The sequence below is a fragment of the Pezoporus flaviventris genome, unplaced genomic scaffold (genome assembly GCF_033815535.1).
Source record: "Pezoporus flaviventris isolate CSIRO_AGI_PZ_B2104156 unplaced genomic scaffold, CSIRO_AGI_Pfla_v1 ptg000021l, whole genome shotgun sequence".
NCBI classification, from domain to species: Eukaryota; Metazoa; Chordata; class Aves; order Psittaciformes; family Psittacidae; genus Pezoporus; species Pezoporus flaviventris.
Genome location: NW_026892569.1, coordinates 7080925 through 7106455, shown reverse-complemented (window position 1 = coordinate 7106455; position 25531 = coordinate 7080925). Strand labels below are relative to the sequence as shown.

General features: G+C 46.9%; 1 protein-coding gene across 4 annotated transcripts in view; it reads right to left on the bottom strand.

Moving 5' to 3' along the window:
• PRICKLE2 (prickle planar cell polarity protein 2) overlaps positions 1-25531 on the bottom strand; it is a 105427-nt gene that overhangs the window by 22663 nt on the left and 57233 nt on the right. For 3 of the 4 annotated variants that reach the window (XM_061455825.1, XM_061455826.1, XM_061455829.1), the window contains one exon: positions 8814-8997. In XM_061455825.1, the coding sequence (XP_061311809.1) occupies positions 8814-8997 (184 nt within the window). Of the gene's footprint in view, positions 1-8813; positions 8998-18444; positions 18954-25531 lie in introns of those variants that run through there. The other variant, XM_061455828.1, reaches the window with a different exon arrangement.

Here is a 25531-nt window from a genome sequence, read left to right as displayed (position 1 = left end):
GCACCCACGTCTGTGGATGGGAGAGCCAAGCCTTTGAGGGACGGGGTCATAGGCTGCCAGAGTCCCTTGCCTCTGCGCTCAGCTGGCCGCTGACAGCATTCCCAACTCCATGGGTAAGCGGCTGGCAGTTGGGTTGGCACAGCCACGTTGTGATGCTCAAGAACTAGTTAACATAAAGAAGGAAAGGGGGGATTCTCAGATCAATCTGGCTTTGCAAGGAAAAGGCCTACAGAAAAATTTAACTTGCTGGAAAACTAAAACTGCTCAGTCTGCTCTTTGCTTTTGTACAAAAGGTCACTACTTTCTGCTAAAACAACTCCTCCATCCAGCTCTGGTCCAGAGCACGCACAAGCCTTTGTAACTAGCAAGCCATGCAGGGCCAAAGGGCCTGATCCAGACCCCCCAAGCACCAGCAGATGGCTCCTCACTGACCTTACAGGCTATGCAACATGAGCTGCATGCAGATAAGGCAAACGGTGCAGGGCAATGACCCAGGATGGATAACTTCCCTTCTAAATTGTGCAGTATCTTTAACTGTTTTATTATTAAATAGTTCTGCCTTAGACCACAGCAGCTCCACATCCTGCTGCTTCCCCTCACAACAGATCTGCTCTGCCCATGCTTATCCTAACAAGCATCATTAACACACAGGAGACACTTGTGGAGCTAGGCTTTCATCCTCAACTTCCCCTCATTGCCCCTCTTCTCTCTGACCTCTGCTAACATCTGGATGGGAGAAACCCCGGAGGAATCTGGAAAACATCAGGCTGGGTTAAAATAAGGCTTCAAACAACATCATGAGGCCCCAGATGCCATGGGGATGGGCTGGCTGTGGGTGCTGTGGACAGCCAGGCAAGCCCCATCCTGCCTTGGGGAGATCTCCCAGGCACTCGGACGGGCTCTGTACCACGAGAACTGGCAGAGTACACATCCATCTTCCCAGGGTGTTATTCTCACCTTCAAAAGGAAAGTGTCCAAACACCAAGTTTTGCTAACAAAAACCAATATGCATTTTGGAAATTAACAGCTGCTTGGAGCTAAAAGGGGAGGGCAGAGGGAGGGGAAAGATAGAAATTAAAGAAAGAAAGAAACCAGGAGAAAGGAAAGAACGTAATGTAAAACAAGGGTAGGAAAAAGCCTTTAAAGTGGAGCCAACTTTATTCAAAGGCACTGCGGAAAGTAATTACATTAAGTTTACAAATACCTTTGTGTTCTGCAGTCTTCCTAGGTTTGGGGTGTGTTTCCAGTTTAGCTTTGACAGTTTACAAACCTACTCCTGCTCCATAAAGGCAGGACTGCAGCTTCTCCTGGCAGCCCCACGGGTGACAAAGACAAAACCCACCTGAGCATACTTGTGAGCAAAGTATTACACCTTCTCCCAGAAGGAAAAGTTTGCAACCAACCTCTGAATTTAAGCCATTGATAAAGGATCTCTTTGATCAATGAATTAAAGGAGATGGGGGAAACTTGTTTCTCATGCCACAAATTACTGTTGGGATGTAGCATCTGGTTGTACTCGCCCCTAGTACAACACTCTGACCAAAAGCATCCACCAAACCTGGCTGTATGGGATGACTGTACCACTGGGATGGACTACAAAGGAGCACATGGTGTCCTGCCGTGGCTCAGCTGATGGGTGCTGACTTGCTCAGCCATAACACCTCTGGCACATCCAGCTGGGCAATCCCACCTGGCTTTTCATGAAAACAAACTGCAAAATCAGCTCTAAAATGCCCACTGAGAGCAGTATGTGCTGGCCTGTGTGCAGCAGAGTGCCTGAACACAGATGTCCCCAAAAAGGGGACCATGGTGGGTCAGCCACCATTTTAGGCACAGCAAACTATCACACTCAGTGGAGTTGGTTCACAACCCACACATGCCAGCATTCCCCAATGCCCAGGACAGCATTGCTTCCCCTGGGACCATGCCCAGCAGCCCATCCCATCCCACCCAGGGGTGTACCACAGTGGCACAGCACCATGAGCTTGTGCTCACTCATGGCTCCATCCCTGTCTCACTGCTCGTGAGCTCCCATGAGTTTTGGCTGCAGGAAGAGGAAGGCGGCCAGTGGCTTGACAAGCCTGTGCTGGCCCGGGCGAGCAGGGCTGCTTCTGCAGCTCGCCTGCTCCTCCCCAGTGTTGGCTTTTGAATGACACATCAGGCATTAAATGAACTATACACCAAGTGCTTAGAATTGACAGAGAAACAGTGTATCTGGTATGTGTCTCATTCCTGCTGGCCTCCCTTGGAAAAGCAGACAGGAAACTACCTGAACAAGCCACATGCAAATAACCCTCTCTATGCTGCAAGTGGTTGCACACGTAGGCTCATACATGAGCTCCACAGATGACAGCACGTGCAAAACTGGAAAATGTGCTTTGGCCCGACCGAGTCTGGCACGTCCTCCTTGTCTGTGGCTATTGGCATACAAAGCACTTACTTATTTCTTGAAGCAAAACAATCCTTGCAGCAAGGCCAGATGCTCTGAAACAGAGAAGAGATTGGGAACTGCTAGCTGGGCTTGCTAAGCACAGGGTCACAGCCAGCCATGCACCCCAGGAGGGAACCAGGGTCCCCTTGAGACCCCGCAGCCCTGGTTGGGAGCAGACTCTTATCACCCCCAGATCCATGAACATTCCCATGTGCCAGCATGCAGCAGTGAGAGGTGGATGTACCCCTGGCGCCAGGCGGTCCAATGCCCCACAGTGCTGGGTTTGTTCTTGGAAACCCGCTCCCGAGTTGCAGGGACAAAGGCAGGGAACAAAGGAAAACACATTTTCCTAAGTGCTGTTTGTTCTGGCTTGCTCTTGCGGCTCTCCTCGCACTTCTCTCCCATGGCTAACGGCAGCCAAGTTGTTTGAGCATTGCTGCTCACCAGTTGACATCCACTCGTGCCAAGCCTTTGGAGCAGTTCTTGGTCTGTAAGAGATCCCACAGAAACAGTGCTTCCTGCTGGCATCAAAGAGCAGTATTTGAATGAAGGCTGTACATCCACGAGTTTTAGACTTGTCAAAGCGCATGCCATCATTTTTCTTTTTTTAGGCAGAAATTGAATTAAGATTAAAAGGAGCCAGAAACAAGTGTCTTCAAAAGCATCTGAGAGTGGCCTTTGTGCTGCAAGGTACTGATTGGCAGTCACACCCCTCACAGTCCCCTGGAGCAGGAGCAATTGTAGTGATCATCTGCTGCATTGACCAGAGGTGACCTGGGTTTGCCACTTAAACTGTTCTTGTGCTGGTAAGGCCAGGGGTAGCATACTAGAATAACAGCACAACAAGGAAAAGCTGTAACTGTACACTGGAATAAAGCTTCAGGACAAGTACACTGCATCACAGAATAGTCTGGGTTGTAATAGGCCTCAAAGCTCATCCAGTTCCAACCCCCTGCCATGGGCAGGGATACCTTCCACTAGCACACACTGCTCCAAGCCCCGTCCAACCTGGCCTTGAACATTTATATGGTGTAGCCCAGGGTTTATCTGTTTTCTTTTCCACTCCCTGCTCATTCCCTGCCTCTTACCTCTGCTGACCACCACACAGCTACTTCAGAACTGAACAAACCACGTCAGGTGAGCGGTTTTGTTTCCATGCCCCACCAACTGAAGCTGATTCCCTCTCCAATAATAAGATTGTTCAAGGATTAAATAACTTTTACATTGGCTCACTATGACTAGGGAAACACCCAGGATACAGACACACAGCAAAATGGTTTTGCCATGGGGGTTATTTTGCAGCACGGGATGCACTCACACCTCCTCCATCTGCTCTGCTCCAGGGCAGAGAAAATAGGATCTCCTAACCCACCCTGGCTGCCCCCAAGTCAAGCAGCACTGGGACTGTACACTGAAAAAGCATTTCATGTGCCGGATTGCTGTTCCATCCAGCTGGGAAGCATTCCACACAGTCCTATGCCTGGAGGCTGGATTAGAAAGCTCCAGCCTTGAAATAAGAGTTGCTAACTGCCGGGCTATTTAGATACTGGAAGAGTTCACTGGGGAGGTGATGGACTCACCCCTACCTCAAAGTGAAATTGGAGAGCTTTGAAAAATGTGTTGAAATGCAGGGTTCGGGTAAAATACCACAGCGTGCATGTGTGCAAGGGGGCAGAGTGAGAGGCAGCTGCAGATTCTGGCACCGATGTACATGAGTTACAGCTCCTTTTCAGTACCCTCAGCTTTGCAACCACTGTGCTCTACAAATCAGGATCTACCCAGGAAGATCTCCATGAGGTCATAAATTAGCTTATCTGCTTCCCATTTACTATGCAGGCTTGGAGCACAGGGTTGCTGTGGTCTATCTTGTTACTTCCTTGCTTTAATCTCTGGAGGAGTGAAACAGTTTGGTGAACTTAAAGGGCTCAAGAAAGGAGGAGAAGGTAAAATGAACCTGACCTTGACAAATAGGCATAACTGAGGTACACATTCCCCAGAGATGACTGCCCCAGATAATGTACTTTCTACCACGCCAAGGTGGTGAAAATGTTTATCTTCAGGTAAGGTGCTAACGCATGTTCCATGTAGGTTCATCTCCACTCTCCTTTCCCCACTTCGCAACCTGAACAGCAACTGATGAAGCCTGGAGGTTTTATAACTCAAGCCCTTGCTAAAGGTCTTGCAAAAGATCCAGGACAGGAATCAACACATACGTTAGACCCTGAATAAATTCCCTATGACAGCTATGAGCTTCACACCATACTGCAAAGCTCTTGAGGTCCAAGCTCTAATGTTTGCCTTAGAGAAAAATAGTCCCTGAACCTTCATGCTACTAATTTTGGCTCAGATGAGACTTTCATAACTTCTTAAGGGACTTGATCAGAGCAACTGTGATGACAGCCAGAGGGAATTTAGTTCTTACAGCACATACAAGGATCCTGAATGCTGGCATGCCGGAGCTATAAAGAAAGCCACACCGCAGCTGAAGCGGAGCCTCATCTTTTGTTTCATTAGAAATCTGTGGCTATAACCAGCTGCTCCTATTATTAAGACACAATAAAGACAGAAATCTTCAAAAATCCCTTGTATTCTGAAATTCAAGCTGGCATGTTCTAACCCCTTTGGATTTCTCCAAGCCACAGGCCCCAGGATTCCAAGGCTACGCATTCACATGTATTTACATATGCCTTGCCTAAAAATGTGAAAAACATCTAAAAGTACTTATTTTTAAGCATCTACACTCAAACTTATGTCAATGGAAGGAGGATCAGCTGTCGGACTGCCAGCCCCAGCAGACAAACTGGCTCCTGAAGCTGCCTTCCCCTGTCTTTGCAGCAAGGTCTGGGATTTTGATTTGCTAAGGATATGTTTCTCCTGGTGTCTGCCCAGTGCAAGACTTTCACACTTATTTCTTCATCTGGCCATCAAATGGCAGGCAGGAAAAAAGAGCATTTGTCAAAGCCCACGTCCTGTATGTCTGCTTCCCCTCGCATACAGCCATCTCTCCCATTCCTATCTGCATCTGTATCTTCCAGAAGAGAAGTCCCTCTTCCGCATGAGACAACTTCTCATTGAGGTCCAATCCAAGTGGGAACAGAGCGCACAGGAGCCTCTTGGCCATTCCATGTAGCGACTGCTATTACAAGAAACCACATTTTCTAATCATGTTGTAATTTATGGAGCTCAGTGCTGGGTTTTTACCCATTGCTCTCCCTGTTGGCAGGTTGCCGCTGAGCCTTACACCTCTGACGGTTGAAACCTCTTCCAATTTCCTGCCTGAATGCATTTGAAGCCAGTTTATATCTATGTTCTTGTGCCAAAGTTGGAGCTTGAATAACTGCTGTTCCTCCTCTAATGCATGGGGATTGATCATAACCCTTCGATTTGCTAGGCTGAACAAACAAAGCTCTTCTAGGCTCCTCAATGAAACATTTCCAGCCTCCTTCCAGTTTATATCCTCTTTCTCAAGCAGAGATGTCATGAATTTGAGCCACTTTTCCAGATGAATTTTTACCATACCTCATGCAATGATATTACATTTTTTAATATTACAATCTTTATCCCTGTGTTATACACATATTTAGAAATACACAATATTTATGGCTGTTGTGTAAAGCATTTTGTAGTCCTGCACACTGATGAGCCATAAGGGATAACTTCTGGCTCTGCTCTTCAATGCAGTGTCTGTGAACACTGGACCAATGCTTTGTTTTCTCTTCAGGAGTGGACATGAAGTAACCAATATGATTTTCAAAGAGTTGACATGTACCGCAGACCAGATGATGCCTGAATTAGTCTCCAGGAATCCACTGAGACCTTGTAGGCTTGAGTTGATTCCCCTTTAGATTATACTTAATAATTTAAGTTCTGGATTGAAGGGACTCTCCAAATTCTGAAGTGACCTATCGACACTGCCAAAAACTGATGTCATGTTTGCTGGCCAACTCCTCCCCCGATACTCTGTAAATTGCTGCTTTGAGTAACACATGAACACTGTCTCCCAAGAATAGTGAGGTCAGAATGCTGTCGTCCAAGCATAATAAGAAAACTGCGTTAGTCTTTCTGGGGACCACTTACCTCCCCAGCTCATATGCTGGGTAGAGATTTTAATAAACTAGAATATTGCAGAAAAAAAGTTGTTTCATTTCATCTGTTTCATGTCAAAGAAATGCAACAGCAAACAGTGGAAGGTGGAGAAAAAAAAAAAAATCACTGCCTGCAAATATGTATTTCCAGCCCAGGCTGACAGCAGTGTCCTCAGCCAGAGCAGAGCCCACCAGCTGCTCCACAGCAGACATCAGCCTTTCAAAGGCTCCACATCCTATACGCACACCAGGCTCATCCACTAGAAAGCCCCTCATCTATCTGAAGCCTTGCTCCAGTAAGTCACTGTAGAAGTACCTCATACCCCTGCGGGAGGCAAAGGACATCCTCCTGCATTCCAGGGCACCTCCCAGCTGTGCAATGACACCCCGTGGTAACTCCCATAGAAATTCATGGTGCTGTTCTTCACCCGGGGCTCCTCCCCAGCCCTTCATCATGGTTCTTTCACAGCCCAGAGAAGTCACACCTCGCTTTTGTTTCCTTAGTGGCTCATCTGATGCGTGAAAGGTCCCCAAAAGGCTGTTGGATGAGCTATGCTTGAAGGATCTCAGTGCCTGTCTTTGGCTCTGCTGCTCCTCTTCATCTCCATAGTGATTAGAAACAGCTCTGAAGTGGCAAATCTGCTAAAAGGCTCAGAAATGCAGACAGAGGAGCTAATTAGAAAGCGGGTGACTGAGGAGCACCATGACCTCTGCAAGGAACAGATGCTGGAAGAACCTAAAAATACATTAACCTGAGTAATGCATGAGACATGAGTACCGACTGCTGGAGCTAATGGACTTTTATTTGCTCCTGAGCATCCCAAACTCCCTCACAGCATGCTATCTCCTAAGAGGCACCCGAGGGATCAAAGAAGCATCCATGTCTTCTGGAATATGTCATCGCCACACTAGAAGTGGGTTTAAATTGCTGTTCATGCCATGCTGGATTCAACAGCAACCATGTCTACCTGGTCAGGTGCCACCTGGCACTAAATACCAGTATGTCCACCCAAAGCTACAGAGGCATGGGCCAGCTTGGGCTCCAGAAACCACCAACATGCCTGGACAGGAGGTGATGCTGAGAGCAGGTGGAACCAGCACGGGTATGGTCATCTGACCGGACTCCTGAAACCCAACTGGTTCATGTCCCCACAGCATGAAGGACCAGCAGAGCTACTTCAGCACCATCTGCATCTCTCCATACACCGTGTCTTGTACCTCCTGGGAGGCATAAAGGGAGCCTCTGACATAAGGAATGTGACAGAAAACAAGGCTGCTGCCTGATTTGCATGGTTGGATGGCACCAAATGAAACACATAGTGCTGTGCAGTTTTAAACAAACACTGAGCAAGGCTTGTAAAGACAAGCAGAGAAAAAACAAACCACCAAACAACTGGATTTTCTCTAATCAGACAGATAGTATTTACAGCCTACGAGTGGTGCCAAAATATTTCAGGAAATGCCTAAGCCCTTCTGAATAAAAGCTCAGGAAAACACAATATTTAAGGGACAGCAACTACAACAGTAAGAATGAAAGCTTTCCACCCTCTCCCAGCCTCCTTACACAGTTTAAAATGATTGCCATAGCAATTATCAAGACTAAGCTCATTTTCCAATCTCCTCTGCAAATTAAGTTCTGAGTTGAACACATAAAAAAATCAGCATAAAAAGCAAGCGAATCATGTAAACTGCAAAGAGCAGAAATCAACACGCGCTCTGCACAGACAGCATGCTGAGGTCTAATCCATCCTGCTCAATTCCTGTTCTGAGAGACCTGAATAATTTGAGCAATTCCTTCCAGTAAGGCACAAACACTATGCTTGAAAAAGCCAATCCCAAAGATTTTTGGATTGTTTTTCAGTGTCTTTTACCAGCTTTGACTTTCTGCCCTGCACTGATTGCAGAAGGGAATGGTCAGGAGGGCAGAACACAAGCACCAAGTCCCTGGGGAACACTAGAGTCCCACCACATTCTTCTCCAATGAAGCAGTAGTAGGTACATCTGTACCCATTCCCTTGCACAACCACAACAAATGCCACCCTGGAATCATTTTGTTTCCCCACTCTCAAGTACCAATTACATCTACAGACGCAGAAAACCACAAGTCCTGCAAGGATCGCGTCTCTGTTTTGTTCCATTTGTGCATTCAGAACAAACCTGTCCCTGCAGTGCACGCAGAAACAGCCAGATGCAACAAGCGTTTGCCCCCTTAGAGAAAAATCAGGGCATCTATGTCCAAAAAAGCATATTAAACCAGTTTGTTTCTGGTTGTTACAACTGGGTGGTGTCAGTTTTACCTGCTCTGGCTTCAGGCCGGGGGGGACCCACGCGTACTCTTCCAAGGCACAGCCCGAGTCATCATCAGAAGTTGAGTTCCTCTGGAAGTCAAACATGAGCTTTGTGACAGTCTTCTCCATCTCCAGAGGCATAACTGTTACAATGTGCTCTTCTTGGGAGCACTTACAGTGAAGGCAAATCTTCCTGCAAGGTGAGGAGAGAGGAAAAATAGGAGGTGTCTGGGTGAGTTGCGCTTGAAATAAGACAGCAAAGCAATTCCTGCTTTAGTAGCCAGCAGCTGGCTTGCAGATCCTAAACTCAATCCGTTTTTATGTTCAGGCATTTTCTAATGCAGGATTTGTCTCTCTTACAAGGAGGAAATAAAAGTCCATATTTGCTGTAACAACACCTGGCAATCAAGCTGAGTCAGGCTGCCCAATGTTTAGGGATATGTTATTGCTCTTCCCTTCACTGCACCATGAGGACCATTTCCAGGGGCCAGTATGGGCAAGGGCCACATGCCCTCCTGGTGCAGATCACCATGCCAGCCAATAATTTCTGAGCTTTTCCCGAATTTAGGACAGCTGAGCATTTCTCTAATACAGAAAATGGTGGTTTGACTGGGAAGCCCTGAATGGCAAGTCCCTTTAGCATGCTGATAGCATAAATTTGCTTATTAAAGTAGCATAAAAATTGATTATAGTCTGAACATATAAAGCTAAATTAAATTAAGGGAGGCTACAAAAACCACAGTCACACTACAACAGCATCTTAACTGCTTGGCTCAGCAGCATACCAGGTTGCATGCTGCCTGAGAGCTGGATGGGGAGGGGGAAAGCACAAGAAGAACTGAAAGAACACCCCACAGGTTGCAATTTAACAGCCATTAACCCCATTCACTGCAAATATCACTTTTTAGCACTTCTTTTAAGGGTCTGCTCTTGCAGCTGATGGTCCACGGGCATTTTCTTCATGGGCTTGAACATGAGCACATATCTGCAGGGCTGCAAGGACATTGCACCCCTTTACCTTCCTTCACAGCAAAGGACTAACCTGGTTGAAAACATCACCCAGCCCCACAAAAAAAGAGGTTAAAGAGAACACTCATAAATTCTATTATAAAAACACAATGCTCTCCCCACAATATGGGTCAATGGTATCTATTTTAAAGTAACCACACAGGATTCTGAATTAATTTGCGCTAATGAAACAACACTGACTTATAAGGAATGAGATACGGTTTCACTTGGGTAGCAGAAAAGAGACATCTCAGAAATAAAAAGGTACCACACAAAAATCAAGGGAAAAATTACCATTGCAATTGCAGATATAAGGTAAAGTGAAGAAATTCGTAAGGCAGAACAGTTAAACAACCAGGGGCTGTGATTTTCAAATACCTTCCCTTCTTTTTCACCATTGCATCCAAGCCAGCTAAGCATACCAGTGCTCAGACCCAGATTCGAGTCTAACTTTCCATTTGGCCACTGCAGCACAAAAAATGCACTCTAGCAAAAGTCAAGAGGCTCCGTTAAGTCAAGCCAGGGAGATTTGCCAGATTTTCCCATTTCCTGCCTTTCATCAGATCTAAACTGCACTGCAACCTCCACGCACCCCTTACGTCTGGTTTGTGTCCAGTCAGAGTCTCAGCATCACCTCTGGCTGTTACCTTAAGAAATAACCAAGGCACTATTTCATGTGAATACTTTAATTAATCAGCTACCGTGCAAGGGCCCTCCACCTTACCAAAGTTGCTCGCTCCTTTGCTCTTTCCATCTCATTTAGCAATACAATGCGAAGCAGGCTCAATATGCGACACAACAAGATGCTAAGAATAATGAATAGCTCCAGAGCTCCAGGTTCATTGGAGATAGTTACTCTAAGAAGGTTTAGGACTTCTTAGTTAAATTTTAGTTTTCAGGATACCAATCACAAAGAGAAACAAACCCAACAATCAATGCTCGGATAGCCAGGAGCACAAGCACGGTGACTGGGAAAAAGCCAGACCGCACGTTTCTCCCTCCTGCCTCCAGACACATCCCCTCCAGATGGAAGATGGCAGGAGAGCATTGGAGGTCTTGGCTTCTAATAAATGACATAAATCAACTACCTCGAGGACTTTAAACAATGATGTTAAACAAAAAGACTTAACAGGTGAGGTGTATGATCAATCAGAACCCACATAACTACCATCCCACAGTTCACACCACATACAGCCAGGACTGCAAGGACTGAGTCAGATTTACTCCTGCCCCATCCAGGCAAGTGGGTACCACCAGTGGATAGCTTCTCCTGGTCAGAAGAGCAAAGGATGAAAAGGACACAGGTAGCCTGTCTACTCATCAGCAATGTCCCCACGCAGGGCCACAGGCTCTGTAAAAACTCTGCACCATTAAACACCAAGCATCTCCAGGCATGGGGTTTCGCCACCTCCCTGGGCAAACTGTACAAGCTTCAAGACCTTGCCCCTGAGACATTCAGCTCTCTTCCTTTCCCCTCATTAAATGCAGAAGATTAACAGCTTTAATTACAACTATTTTCTTTACATTAGGATATATAATTTCATGGGAACAATACTCAGTGTCCTAAGAGTGTCTTTCCACTTCTATCATATGGTTTCCATGACTTCTTCACATAGGTCTCACTTACTCAACTTTATTTTATCATCTTCCAGCTCGCTATAATTAAAAATAATTCCCTGCAGTAAAAAGTTAATATAAAAATGTACATTTCAAATGTGAGATGAAATTGAAAAAGCAGCATCCCCCCAATGCACTTAGAGCAGAACAGGATGAAGTAAGATGATGCACATGCCAGTGCTTGGCTGTGCACACAGATGCTGCAGGGACCATGTGCTGTGGGTGCTGGTGCTATGAAGGAGAGCTGGTGGGTGTTGGAAAGGAAACAGGGCCACAGCCAGCAGCATGTCCGGTTGCTCCTGCCAGCAATGGCTCGTTACTTATTCCCTTGTTACTTGTGGGAAGAGCATTGGAGCCTGGAGACGCTCAGTGTGCTGCATTCCTTACCATATAAAGGGAGCCACAGCCCAGGTGGAGTGGCATGTCCTGCAAAGGGAAACCTGCTAGTTTGGCTCTGGACAGACACAGCCTCACCTAACCACCACCAAGCTTCATCAACAATGACTTCAGCTGCCAGTGGGGTCAAGGAACCCCACACAACTTGAGAAGAGTGTGGGCAGCTTCGCTGTTTGGTTTTTTTAAGCAAGAAGGAACCACACAAACCACTCTCTGGAAATCCCGTCTTCATTCTTGAGCCTTTCTCTCATTGCAGAGAATGCCAGCCTGGTTTGGGTTGGAAGGGACCTTAAAGCTCATCCAGTTTCAACCCCCTGCCACAGGCAGGGACACCTTCCACTAGACCAGGCTGCTCCAAGCCCCGTCCAACCCAGCTATGAGCACTGCCAGGGATGGGGCAGCCACAGCTTCCCTGGGCACCCTGTGCCAGCGCCTCAGCACCCTCACAGGGAAGAGCTTCTGCCCAAGATCTCATCTTAATCTCCCCTCTGTCCAGTTAAAGCCATTCCCCCTTGTCCTGTCACTACAGGCCCTTCTCCAAACCCCAGATCTTTCATAGCCCCTTTAGGCACTGGGAGCTGCTCTAAAATCTCCCCAGAGCTTTCTCTTCTCCAGGCTGAACAACCCCAACTCTTTCAGTCCATCTCCAGAGCAGAGCTGCTCCAGCCCTTGGGGCATCCTTGTGGCCTCCTCTGGACTTGCTCCAACAGGAACATGTCCTTCTTATGTTGAAGAAGGGTCTGCAAGCTCATCCCAGGGAAGTACTTCCCTGATGATTAAGAGAGGTCCCCAGCACTGGGGAGGACACAAAGCTGGAGATACTTTGGTGCTGTTGCTAAAAGCAACACCCCAGAGCATCACTTGAGGAGCTGCGGGCTATCGAGGAGAAACCCATTGAAGTTGCATTTCCCAATGAAGCAATGATTGCTGCCAGCACAACGACCTTCAGGCATGAAGGGTATAAAAAAGAGCTGTGGAGCAGCTTGTGGAAAGAAACGAGGGAACCAGTCATCAGCCATGCTGCTGCAGGAGGCACGGGATGGGGAGCACCAGGGAGCATTGCACAGAGCTGCCCTGCAGTGGGGCCAGGATGGCGGGAAGCAAATGAGGAGAACGAGAACATTTCCTGGTGTCAGATTTAGCTGGAAAGGAGCCTGCCTTGAATTGACTTCACATGGTACAAAGCAGCAACTGGCTCAGAAACAGATTGAAAAGTTTGCTTTCCTCAAGGCCAGTGCCTTGCGTGAGGAAGTTACAAGATGGATGTATTTTACTTTGCAATGGCTGCTTTTACGTGGTGCTCTTGGCACCTCTCCTTAAGAGGAAGCTCTAATCCCCGTCTCCAGTAATATCCCCACCCATCCACTGGTGCAGGAGGATGGCGCAAACTGGATCCAACACCCCACACATCATCTATGAATGAAAACCAGCACATGAGGGGAACCTGAAGCAAACAGGACCCCACACAGCAAGTGGAGAACCTGGCTTCAGAGACTCTCTTGTTTAGGGTGCAGAAGCACACTTCCAGCCCAGCTAAAACTACACACAGTTCAACACAAGCCCAATTGACCTGTGAGGTCTCTGGGATGAGGCAGTCTCTTGTTGCACGCCATGGTTACTGAAGCATAGCCTCTGCCATCTCTGGAGCCTCCCACAGCCCTTTCATCATTGCAGTGGCACCGACAATAAGTTAAACCACACTGAAAACACAAGTGCTGTGCAAGAGGCTCTGGAGAGAGCTATGAACGTGCCCCTAGCTTTCTGAAGAGAGCTGAGGTCTCTCTGCTGTGAGAATAAACAGGAAAAGCACGAGCAGAGCTAAAAAAAGAAGGAAGAAGGACCAGGGCAGCCTGAAGCCAAGGCAAAGTGCGTCCTTGCTCTGTAGCTCCAACAGAGGAGCATCTCCCAGCAAACAGTCTGTGTGTGTTGGGGTCTGGGTGGCACAGGTAGGACCAGGCTCCTTTGGGGCTGTGAGGGCAGCAGAAGCCTGTCTGCAGGAAGAACTCCTGGCCACAGAGCTCTTCCAGCCACAGATGCTGGCCCGGCTGGGTGGGCATGCAAGAGGTAAATACCATCAAAGCCAAGCCTGCTCAGGCTGGGTGCCACAGCTGTGTTAAACAAGGGCAACAGAAGAGCCCATCACCTCTTGGCAACAGCAAGACTCAAAGCAGAGTTTGAAACAGTGGCAGAAAAGTTAAAATTCCTCTCAGACAAAGAAGGAACTCAGCAAGCAGGCCTTATCCCCCCCCCCAAGGGCTGCTTATCTCTGCTTCTCAGTTGTTTCTTCTGGGATGGAAATAAATGGGCTGTATCAGGGAGCAGCTCCATCTCCAGACAATGTGAGGAGCATGAACGCCACAGCCCACGACGGGGCAAGCGATGCCTCTGCTGAGTCTGTAGTAAAGGATTTGCATGTATTTGTGCACATGTTAATGTGCAAGATTTGGTATCCCTCAAAAAAGCAATTGTCTGCTCAGCTCAGATGGGATGCGTAATTCAAAGGGGCAATTCCCTTCCTGCTTGGCTTAAGACGTACAGAGCAGCCTGATTTTTTTCCGTCATTCTGATTGCAATGAAGCTTTTGGGTCAGTCACCAGCCAGTAAATCACAAGATGTCTCAGAAACAGGAGAGGCTGAGGATTTGGGGCAGCTCACGTGACCCCTGAGTTTCTTAACAAGGGCATCTTATTATCCCTGCCTGTTATCTCTTCCCCTCATTTGAGAGCTAATGAGGCATCTTTCCACCCTGAGCAAGCTCCAGCTATGCAGAACCATTTCTCCACACCCCACAGGCATGGCAAACATTTATCTAACTGAAAAATTAACACAGTCCTTCACTGCCATAGGGAGAGCACAGCAGTGGGCACCTCTCTCCTATTTCACAAATGGGAAGCTGAAGTTTGGGGGTACCCACAGGCAGCACCCAACCATGGCTTCCCCTGAGCATCAGCATCACCAGAGGAGCCCCAAGCTTTTGTCCTCAAAACAGGCAATGAAAGCTTCAGCTCTGCCTCCTTCTCCAACTTCTCTAACACTGTATTTTGAACCAAAAGCTCCTAGTAGCCCCAGACAGCTATGAGTAGCATGAGTAGCTACTCATCTCTGGAAAGGTGTGCAACAGGCAGGGAAACACAGAAAGGATGGAAGCGTTGAGTCAGGCTCTCATCCATCTTCCCCATCCATCTTCTCTACCCACTTGATTTGTTTGAGACACGTTAGATTTCCAGTGCTGCTTTGTTTTAAATCCCCTCTGACCTCCACAGTACCAACAGCAGCAATTGCGAATGCATCCAGGGTAGTGCTGAAGCTTTTATTACAAACCCCATTTCCACTCCTGGAAAAATCCTCCTCTCTGTCTGAAGTTGCTCATGCTCAGCCTTAGGTTGAAGTCTAATTTTATTTTTAAGACTCTTTAAAAATCCTTTACCATTCCAAAAGTTATTCTTACTTAATTAAGAAAGCGAAAAATAGATCTACAGTATTGCCAGTTGTAGCCACGTATGAGCAAAAGCTGTCTCCAAGTTGGTCCACCTTCATAGTGGATCAGGACCATCAATTCAACAAGCAGATGGAACAAGCCTGTGGGTTCCCACTGCCCTGTCCCCAAGCCCCTGCTTCCCTGTGGCATGGCTCTGGGCGGCCTTCAGGCTGCTTCCAGTTTTGCTGTCTGGGGTCTTAGGCATGACATTGCAGACAACAATCATCAGCACACATGGCTGTGCTCCTCCCAGATGAGACCAAGAAACTGGGAGAAAACACAATATAACGTACAGACCCTCAAATCCTTCATCTAGGCTGTCTTGGTGCCCTCCTGCGCAAAAAAAGGAACCAGGACCATAGCTCGAAACCATGGCCAGACGTTTCAACAACATCCCAACATGAATTCAACCCCAACCAACATTTCCAACCTGTGGTTAAATCACACTATGGGAGATGGGGAGCGTCACAAGTCATTCTGGGGAGCCCAGGAGCACCCCAGTGCTCTGAAGTGAACAGAGGACCCTGCTTGGGCTCCAGTTTCTCCTCGTGAGCTGGTAAGAGCCCCAGGGTGCTTAAACACCCTCCTGACCTCAACCACATTGCCAGGCTGTTCCTGTGAGTTGCAACCCATGACATGAACTGTGAAAACACCAATGTATAAAGATGAGATGGTTAAATTAAGGGATATTAATAACTCAGCAGATCTCAAAAGAACTCTCTATTTGGAGCTGTCAAGGTATTTTGCAGTATAGAGGTTAGACAGAGGTGGGAAAAGTGCTATACCCATGTGAGCTGCAGATCAAGCAAGGGGAATAGAGAGAAGAGGAAAAACAAGGTGCTGTGAGCCCCAGCCTGTTTCCCATCCATGCTACCAGGAGAAAAACATGTCCAATAGGCTGCTCTGTCACATACGAGATGATGGAGGCAGCCTGCCAGCTCACAGGCTTACCATTCATCTCAACATATTTATGTTAGGTTGTACTGGTTGGTTCCCCTGCACCTCAAAGGTCTCTTAGCACACAGAAACAATAACAAGCATGTATTTTATCCTGGTCATGGAGAAGAAATCAAACCCTTGTTTTCAGGCTGGAGAGAACAACAGGCTCAATAACAGCAACAGCAATCCCAAAGCTGGTGGGCAAACGGCGCTGAAGCCAACCTCATGATTTTGGAGGGCAGGGGGAGCCACAGGATGGGCAGGCACAGGAGCTGTAGACACCAGAAAGGGGGTTGATGTCCCCCATAACAGGACAAACCCAACCCCACTGCCCTGGGAGCCAGCAAGCAGGGATGGAGCAGGACACCCATCAAACTCTCCCTTTGAGCTGAGTTCAGCAGCACTCCCTTCCATGAGCAAAGCCCCTGTCCTACCCTGTGGGTTAGATGGTCAGATGTTACTTATACTATTTGGTGGCTTCTCAGCCTAACAAGATGCAGAGCTGCATCATAGGGTGGTTTCTTTCTCCTACTTAACTGAAAGAACTTATCACCTCCAAGCCTGTGGTTCTAGCAAGATTTAGGCTCTCCTTCTGGATCCCAAACCAGACCTTCATGAAGAACCCTGTCTCTGTTCAGCATGCGGGTCCTCACTGTCCTCTCAAGTTTGCAGAGCCCTGGTCTCTTCAATGGAGCATTTATCTTCCTGCCCCTCTCTTTCCCCATGCTGTGCCAGGCTTGCAGTCCATCTCACTGATCTCAGCCTAAGCCAAGCAGGTTCCCAGTGATCTGCCCTGGGGCTGTAAGTTCTATTTTGAGGGACTCTGCCAGTCTGCATTTGCAGCATGGCAAGCAGAAGCCAGGGGAAGCAGTAAACAAGCTGCAAGTCGAGCACCTCCCAGGTCATACATCCTAAAGGAAAAAGCCTGGCTAACAGGCAAAATGCTCAGAAGCAGGATGAGCAGCACTGAAAACTGAAACGATTTCAAAACTTAAGGCTTAGACCCATCTCCTGAGACAGGCAAGACCAACTCGCTTGCGAAAGCAATCACTGCCAGCCTCATCTGTGTACGTGCTGGCTTAGCCTGAGCAAGTCTGCCAGCAGCAAGTGCGCAAGGCTGGGTCACTTTGTTAAGCTGAATGTGGCAACGGGAGAAGATTAAAATACGCAGCAAAATATAATCTTGTTAGCGGCAGACAGTTTTACTTTACAAATCTTTATCGCAGGCTCTAGCTGGCATCCTTATAAACACAACGCAGTGATGTGAGACATGTAAGTGCTCCCTCAGTAGGAGAAATAATTGCTGAATAAAAATAAGTGAGATAAGTTACAAGATAAGAGAGCTAAAACTAAAAGGATGACACTGCATCTGGTGTGAGTAATTATTTTGGCATCATTCTATCCAGCGCTAATCCTCAACGGCTTGAAAAGATTCAATCAGTGTTTAGCACTGCCACGGAATCAGAGCTACAAAACAAAGAGTAACTGGATTAAAATCTTGCTATGGTCACAGGTCACGTCTGTGTCACATCTGCTTAGAATGTTCCTTCAAGGAACAAGAGAAAAAGGAAATTTGACTTGGAAAGATTGCATTGAAAAACATACCCCCAGGTTGCAGTTCAAGGTTGGTTTATAGTGAGGCATTCTGGCATGAAAAAAGAAGGACGTAGAAAGATTATTACTTTAAAACTCTCTACCCTCAGGAAGACAAAACCACCACAACAAACCTCTGAACAGTAATGTCCTCAGCCACAACACCACCCTGCATGCAGCCTGCTCAGAAAATGCGCAGAGAACCCAGGCTTCCAGAAGCTGCATTTACCAGAGCAAAGAAATTAACACTGAGAGATGAGGATTTTTGATAATACTTATTCCTATTTGGAGCCAGTTGAGCCTTCCTGATTATCTCTTAACTGAGAAATCCATTACGGTGGCATCAATGTTTCTCCCCGACTTCCTGCAGCTGCAGAAATGCAATTTAACAATTAACCTTTTCCAGTTGTAAACAACAAGAACAGCAAAGGCTGCAGGATAAAAAGCGCAGCCCCTCAGAGCTCGCCACCAACAGCACACTGAGCAAAGTTAGCACGCAGCTACGTGCATCCACAGAATGCTCCTTATTCCTCCTCCTCTTTCCTACTTTCTACCCCTCCTGAAAACCCACGACAACTTTGAAGTTGCTGCCAAAAGGCACTTTCTTACCTGTTCGCACCGACGGCGACAGCACAACAGGAGAGAATCCAGCGGGTTGCTCAGCTGTCCTAGTTGTACCAGTCACCGTTCGGCTGGTGGGCAGCTCCCAGGACCAGCCCAAGCACCGCAGTGCCATAAAGCATCCCGCCGCCCCGACACACGCTGCCTGCCACCAGACGGGCTTTTGTCAGAGCCCTTCAGACCTCGGCGTGTCTCCGAAGGAAACCTGCCACGGAATAACGTGCCATTCCTGCCCGCGTCCTGAGCTCTGGCTTCAATTTCCCTGCTCTGAAACGTGGCTCCAGAGGGTGCCCTCCGTCTCTGCTCCCAATTCAACTGAATTCAGCAGCTCCCCCTTCCAGCCTGCCTCTTGCTAAATGACCCTTCGAGGTGGCAAGAGGATGTCCGATTTGCTCTCCCAGCGCAAAGCATTAACGAGGACAGATGCAGCCCATGGAGAATAATTGCCGGCGCGGGGCTCTGCTGTTGCATTGCTCTCCTCTCCTGCATGCTAATGAGCAATGATGTCAGCAAGCCAAAGTCACCGCATCCGGACCACGCCACGGCCCGGCCACCCTCACATTTATTTACATGGAAATCAGCTGCTCTTCAGAATCAGTAAATCCTGTAGGCTGCCTAGGGAAAGGGAGAGGAATGACACCACCATCCCCACCACCCCCCCATCCTTCTCGCTGCCTGGCATGTTTGCAAAGAGTTGGCTCTGCACCAGCAGCCCAAAAACTGAATGGTGTGAAGACACTAATTATCCTTCCCCAAACTATCACCTTTATTTGATGCTGACCGAATCTCAACTTGCTGTCAAACTTCAGGCACCATTTCTTAGGTATGCTGGCTATTAAAGCAACCATCTCTGAGCAACGTATCATTTTTCTCCTGGCTTTCAATGCCCTCTTAATTATTTTCTGTAGTTGTTTGCTATTGATTCCCCACTGTTTTTTAGATGCAGCGTGTTTGTGCACCAGCAGGGCTAAATATTCTGGGAAATAAAAGTTATTAGCATGGCATTTTGGTTACCATGTATTTTAACACATTTTCTTTCATACCACCCCTAGAGATGCAAGATTTGCACCTTTTATGTGTATCTCAGGTACTGTGAGCCACAGGAATATACCGCCCCAACAGGGATGATGAAGACTCCTACCCCCATGCTTCCCTTCCCTCAGAAAAGAAAAGGCAGAGAGGGAGCTACGCTGCCAAATCTCTTCTGCTGCTCTTAAAGCCCGTTGCTTGAGAATTAGGTGGTCACAAATGAATCTCTAATTCAAGCCAACTGGAGGACAGCGTACTTCTTAGCTTTTGCATTTGCAAGAAGTGAGTGAAATTATAAAAACCTAGTTTCTGTAGACTCAGAAACATACAGAAAGCAAATAAAACTTGCCCAACATGTAGTGCTTTTCTAGCATGCTCCTGACTTCTGGGGTCTGGCTCCAGATTTCGGAGCCCTTGATATTTGGCAGTGTTAACCGTGTTTACAGAACACAGAAGGATGCAGAAACTACAGCAGAAACTACAGTGAGTCTTCCTGCAGTCTCAAATGCTTTAAATTATTATTATTATTAAGGCTCATAAATTAGGTTTCATTATATGGAATTACACTCAATCTCAAGGTCAGACTTTCCTTTCAAGGAGGACAGCGCAGCGTCAACCTCCACTTCTACTGGGGATGGCTGAAATGCAAAGCAGAGTCCTTCCAACTACACAGAGCAGTAGAACTTGTAGGGAAAAATTCCCTTGAGCCTTCAGCTTGTTAAAGTGGTGCATTTTGCCCCTTCCAGCTTGCACTGGGGCTGTGCATAGGCTGCCAGCTGCCTCTTTATGGTAAACATGCCAAGGCCCCAAGATGATGCATTTTTCCTCTTAAATTCTGAGCATATTAATTACAATACAAAGGAAATGAGACAAAACTGACGAGCAAAAGCAAATAAAGAAGCCTGCTTATAAAATGGTAATGTTGAGCGAAGTGCTGTGGAGCAGAAATTACCCATGTTTACTGTAACAATCTTCCCTGCAAACCTACTGCTAAAAGCACACAGCAGTGACTCAGGGCTACAACTGGCACAAAGAATATGTGTCCCTCCACACAGCAAGTCCTGTAGGTGCTAATTTTCAACAAACACAAGTAAAATGCCTGACTTTATCTGCATTAACTTCCAAGGAGCAAAAAACCTTTAGCTATAAGGGGTCTTTTAATGCTCCAAGTGCCACTTGAGCAGAACCAACCAGCCCGCCCTGTGCTCAGAGGGAAGGTTGACAGGGCTGTTTTGGCCAAGTGGATCACCCAAGAAAGGGATCACACCAGAAACTGCAAACTTTTAAGTATAAATTGATCCACAAAGACAAAATGGGAGTTAGAATCATGAGCTGATGTAATCTTATGGTCTCACTAACTATGAGAAGAGCTTTTTATCTCCAAACAGAATGTATAATCGTCATCACTCCTGGCAAACTTCTTGTTCCAATACTTGCAAAGCTAAACAGCCACTAAATCCAACAAACTGGCTCTTCTGAGATGAGAAATCAGATTAGAAGCTGCCCCATTTGGACACACAGCTGTCTTAGGAAAGTGGAAATAAGCCTTCCTGCTATGAAAGCTGCTGGTTCACTGGCAATTGCTCCATACTGCCGTTACCTACTGCAAGGCTTGTGAAAAGGTCATGGGTTGGAATAACTCCAGAAGGCACACAAGATTTCTTGATGGATTCTGCACATTATACAGGTGAAAGGGGTGTCTCATTAAGCAGCAAGGAAAATACCAAACCAGTGGAGGACGTTATCAAAGGTCACATGAAGGACTTGCACCATTATGAAAATGGCCACTAACAACTGCCAGCAACAAAGCAAATGACCAGAAGTAAAACCTTAGCTACTGAAATAAAGAAAGGTCAAGAACAGGAAGCCTCTGCTTAGGTGCAAAGGTGAGGGATGGATAACTCTGCTTGTAAAAGTAGCCGCATCCTTCTGCCCTTTGTTGCTAGTTTTAAAGACAAAGATCCAAACCCAGCGAACTTCAAACTTTCTGCCATTTGCATAAACTCATTCCTTTGGCTAATTTAACAAATCACAAATTTAACTATTTTAACAAAAAAAAAAGCCCATGTTTCATAAACACTGTATTTTATCACCTTGGGATATAAATCATCCATCAATCAATACAGCTCCATGTGACATTGTTGACTCTCCCAATGACAATGAGCTACATGGCATGGCCATGTGCAGTGACAGCAGACTGGTGCCCTCAAGGTCCCTGGGCTATTAACCTTATGAATGTCAGATCAAGTTGCCTTTCTGAATTATTTAGTGAGCATCCTCTGCTGCAGCGTGCCATGGCACTGCACAACACTGCTACCTTGGGAAATCACAGAGGCTCCAGCCTCAGATACCCTGAAATGCTGCCTGTTGGGGGACAAAGGCTGTCCCCTGTGCTGCATGCAACACGGGATCAGTGGGATGGCAGGTCTCCCACCAGCACTGAGCCCGTTCTGGCTCACAGTGACAGGCACAATAACAGATTGCTTTCCCATCGCTCTTTCTACCCACAGAAATGCAGAATTGGATACTCACAGTGGCTTTTTTCCCCTCCGTTCCCACGCTCGCCCCTGTAATTTGCACAGAAACCTCTGCTCGCAGAGCCAGCGCCCTGCCTGGGTGCCAGGATGGGTCATGCCCAGCATGGTCCCAGTCAGAGCTGTGCTCCCATGGCCATGGGGAAGGCTTAAGCAGGAGAACAAGAGGCTGGAGAGGGTACAGCTTAGTAAATATCGGAGGGGAAAGGCAGAGGTATTGCAGAAAGCTGTTAGCAGTGAGCAGAGAAGGGAGGCAGGGTCCAGCCCACTCCTTCTGGCAAAACGCCTGGCTCTTTGGAAGGCACATAGGGATGTGCCCAAGGTATGGGGAAAGATCCTTGGAGAACTAAAGTAATGAAATACAGGTCAGGACTTTCAATGAGGCTGAGCTCTCTTTTTAATTCTTGTTCTGTTTTTAAAAACGGCAGCAGATCCTCCCCACACCTCTCAATGCCAGAAGCAGAGATGTCTTACCTCAAAGAAAAACGGGATGGAGGCAGGCGCAGAGACCAACATCAGCTCATTAATCGCCAAACCTTGGCCTCCTCCACTTTTCCTTAGGGCTGCTATTTGGGGCTGCTGCCTGAGACAGACCCTCTCCTACTGTCACCATTGCTGCACTCCTTTTTGCCAGAGAAATGGGTAAGGATCTGTGCTGGTGGTCTGCAAGGAGGAGTTTAGTTTCTAAACCACCACGGAGCCCAGCAGCAGCTGGCACAGAAGGAGAGGTACAGCCCAATCTGTGGCTGATTTTAGAGACTATTTTCTGTATTTCCTATGGATTCACCCAGAGAGACAGGGCTGACCCTTGCAGCATCCTCCGGTGCATGGGTAGAGCAGGGTGACAACCCTGTGCCCTCTGGCAGCACCAAACAACCCAAAGGGAAGGGTGATGTTGCAGCACACTGCACTGCTGCTCATGAGCATCACTGCCCTGCACCCCCAATGACAAGGCCCCCTAAAATGACCGTCCCCTATTGACTGTCCCCCACCCCACCGCACACTCCCAGATCACAGACAGGAACTGCACACCCCAATGCAACATGTGCAGCACGCCACGGATGGCGTTTCAATCCATCACTGTATCTCTACCTATTTTTTTTTAATCAACTTACTGCAAGAAGCTTTGGAGAGCTTAACAATAATAAGGCCTCCGGCTTTAACTCGGCAATACCATGTTTTCTACTTTTGTAATGCTGAAATCAAATTTGTAACTGAATGCAAACAACAATCTGGATGCGTGTGTGGTTTTCTCCCTTTTGCCAGCCCTGATCGTATTCTCATCTGAACACTTTTTAATCGTGTCCTTTAATGACGTCTACAAAAGCCTCATTAAAGTGCTGTATTGTAATTTAAGCTAAATAAACTCAACACAGTTATATATTTTTTAATGACATACTTTTCTTGGGGCCTTTCCATGAACAATAAAGCATTTGCTGAAAATATGTTGTGAAGGAAGCGCATAGATCTTCAGCTTATCTGGTGGTATGTTCTCCGAAGATCTAAACCTCTGATCAGCAACAAATTAACTTTCCATTTACACAAAATAGAAGATGTATTTTCAGGATAACCAACTAACCCCGAAAGTCTGCATTAACATGTGCCTTGGCAGCAGCTCAGGACTCCCTCGCTGCCTCCCTTCTCGCTGCCTGACTTTGTCAGTTGCTGTCACGTTAGATGGTTTTTATTCTTTCTTTTGGCTTCAAACCTGTCTAAGAGAGCGTTTCAGGTCACTGGTTATGCTCTGAGGATTTCTTGCCTTTGCTTACCAAGCTCCCCTCTGCTTTAGCTATGCACAACCTGGTCCTTCACCCAAAAGCTGTGCATCTCCCCCCCCCCCCCCCCCCCCCCCCCCAGCACTGAGATATGATGCTTAACCATCTCTGTGCTCAGAGCTGAGTTTCAAGTTCTGGCCAAGCAACACAAGTCTGATTTTTACCTCCCTAAACCAGACTGTTTATTGGGTCATGAACAGAAATGGGCTTTCATTGATCCCTTTGAGTCTGGAATTTCCCAGTTTATTTGCAAACACAGGGAGATTGCCCATGGTCAGGAAGGCACCCGGCTCCTCACTTCCCAACTGCTCAGTGGGAAGAAAGGTGACAAAATAGGTGTTTATGTACTGAGAGCATGAAGTAGACCTGGATGATATAAAACCAGCCAGAGCAAGCAGATGGACTGGAATGTGTTATTTTGGTCCACCCCAAGCTCCATCCAAGACTTCTACAATCCAGCTAACCTCAATTTTAAATACATTTTAAACCCTCAACAATAAAATTATGAAAAAGTGGCATCTTGATTTAAACCTGAATCCTGCCTAGCTTAAGACCATGGCTCTGCATCCTGCCTGGAGCACAGAGAGTAGGTGAATGTGTCTTGGTCTCTGTAGAGGTTTACAGCCTGGCTGCCCCACTACCTGAAGCTGGATGGAGCTCCAGCATCCCCGAGACAGGCTGGCACTGCACACAAATGGCAAGAGATGTTTGCTATTCTTCCCTTTGTTTTAATTAGTAATAACAATTTGTTATCGTGGCTTGACATTTGTTCATACTTAGGAATAAATTGCTTCCTTGAATGATATGCTGAGATTACCATGGGCTTTCTGTGTTTGTGTTGGTTTTAGTAGCTCATAACAAACCATGAAATTCATTACTCTTGCCACAAGCACCCAAGAGATGTGCCAACCAGGGTGTGATTTATACACAGCTCGACTCATGGAAATTAAAAGGTTTTAATGTTGCCTGAAAGAAGTCAAGAGTTTGAAATTTTATACAAATAAATTGCAAAAAATACCCCATAATAATCCTGGACATGAGCTACTGCACTGCTTTATCTGCCCAAGGATAAATATTAAAGTCAGGGTAAACTTAGCTCACTAAACATTAATTGTCTAATTTGAACAGCCCTTTAAGAGAGAAGCCTTCTGGCCTGCAAATTACTTCACTTTCACCTTTTTTTCTTAACTGCTCGGAACCTATATATAAAAGAAGATATTTAACAGCAAAACTTCTCTGCTACATTATAATGGGCAAAACATTCCCACTGAAAGAAACCACTGGAAAACAGTCCCATGCCTCACCATCCTTAATGAGAAAGGGCTGTCAGTCATACCCCAGCCCCATTTCTCCATGCTGCGTCAAGCCTCGTACATCAAACTCAATATACAAATCGCCAGCCCCATCAAGATCATTAGAGCTGCTCAGCCCGTCAAGGAAAGGTCAGCACATCGCTGGCTGATGGCTGCCTGCTTCCAAACGCAGCATCAATCACAGCCCTCATCAAAGGCAGCCACAGCAGTGAGAATGTAGCTGGAAACCTGCATCCCTTCTTTGTATAACCCGCCATCCTCTAAACCTGCTCCCCCGGTTGTAAAACATGGCTATGCTTTTATCTTATCGTGATCCATATGGAAAGGCAACTAAATCATCTACTAGAGGAACGGGGTGGGGGGGAAATCAGGACCCACGGGTAGGAATTAAGGCTATATCAGGAGAGGGTGAATCAGAAGCATG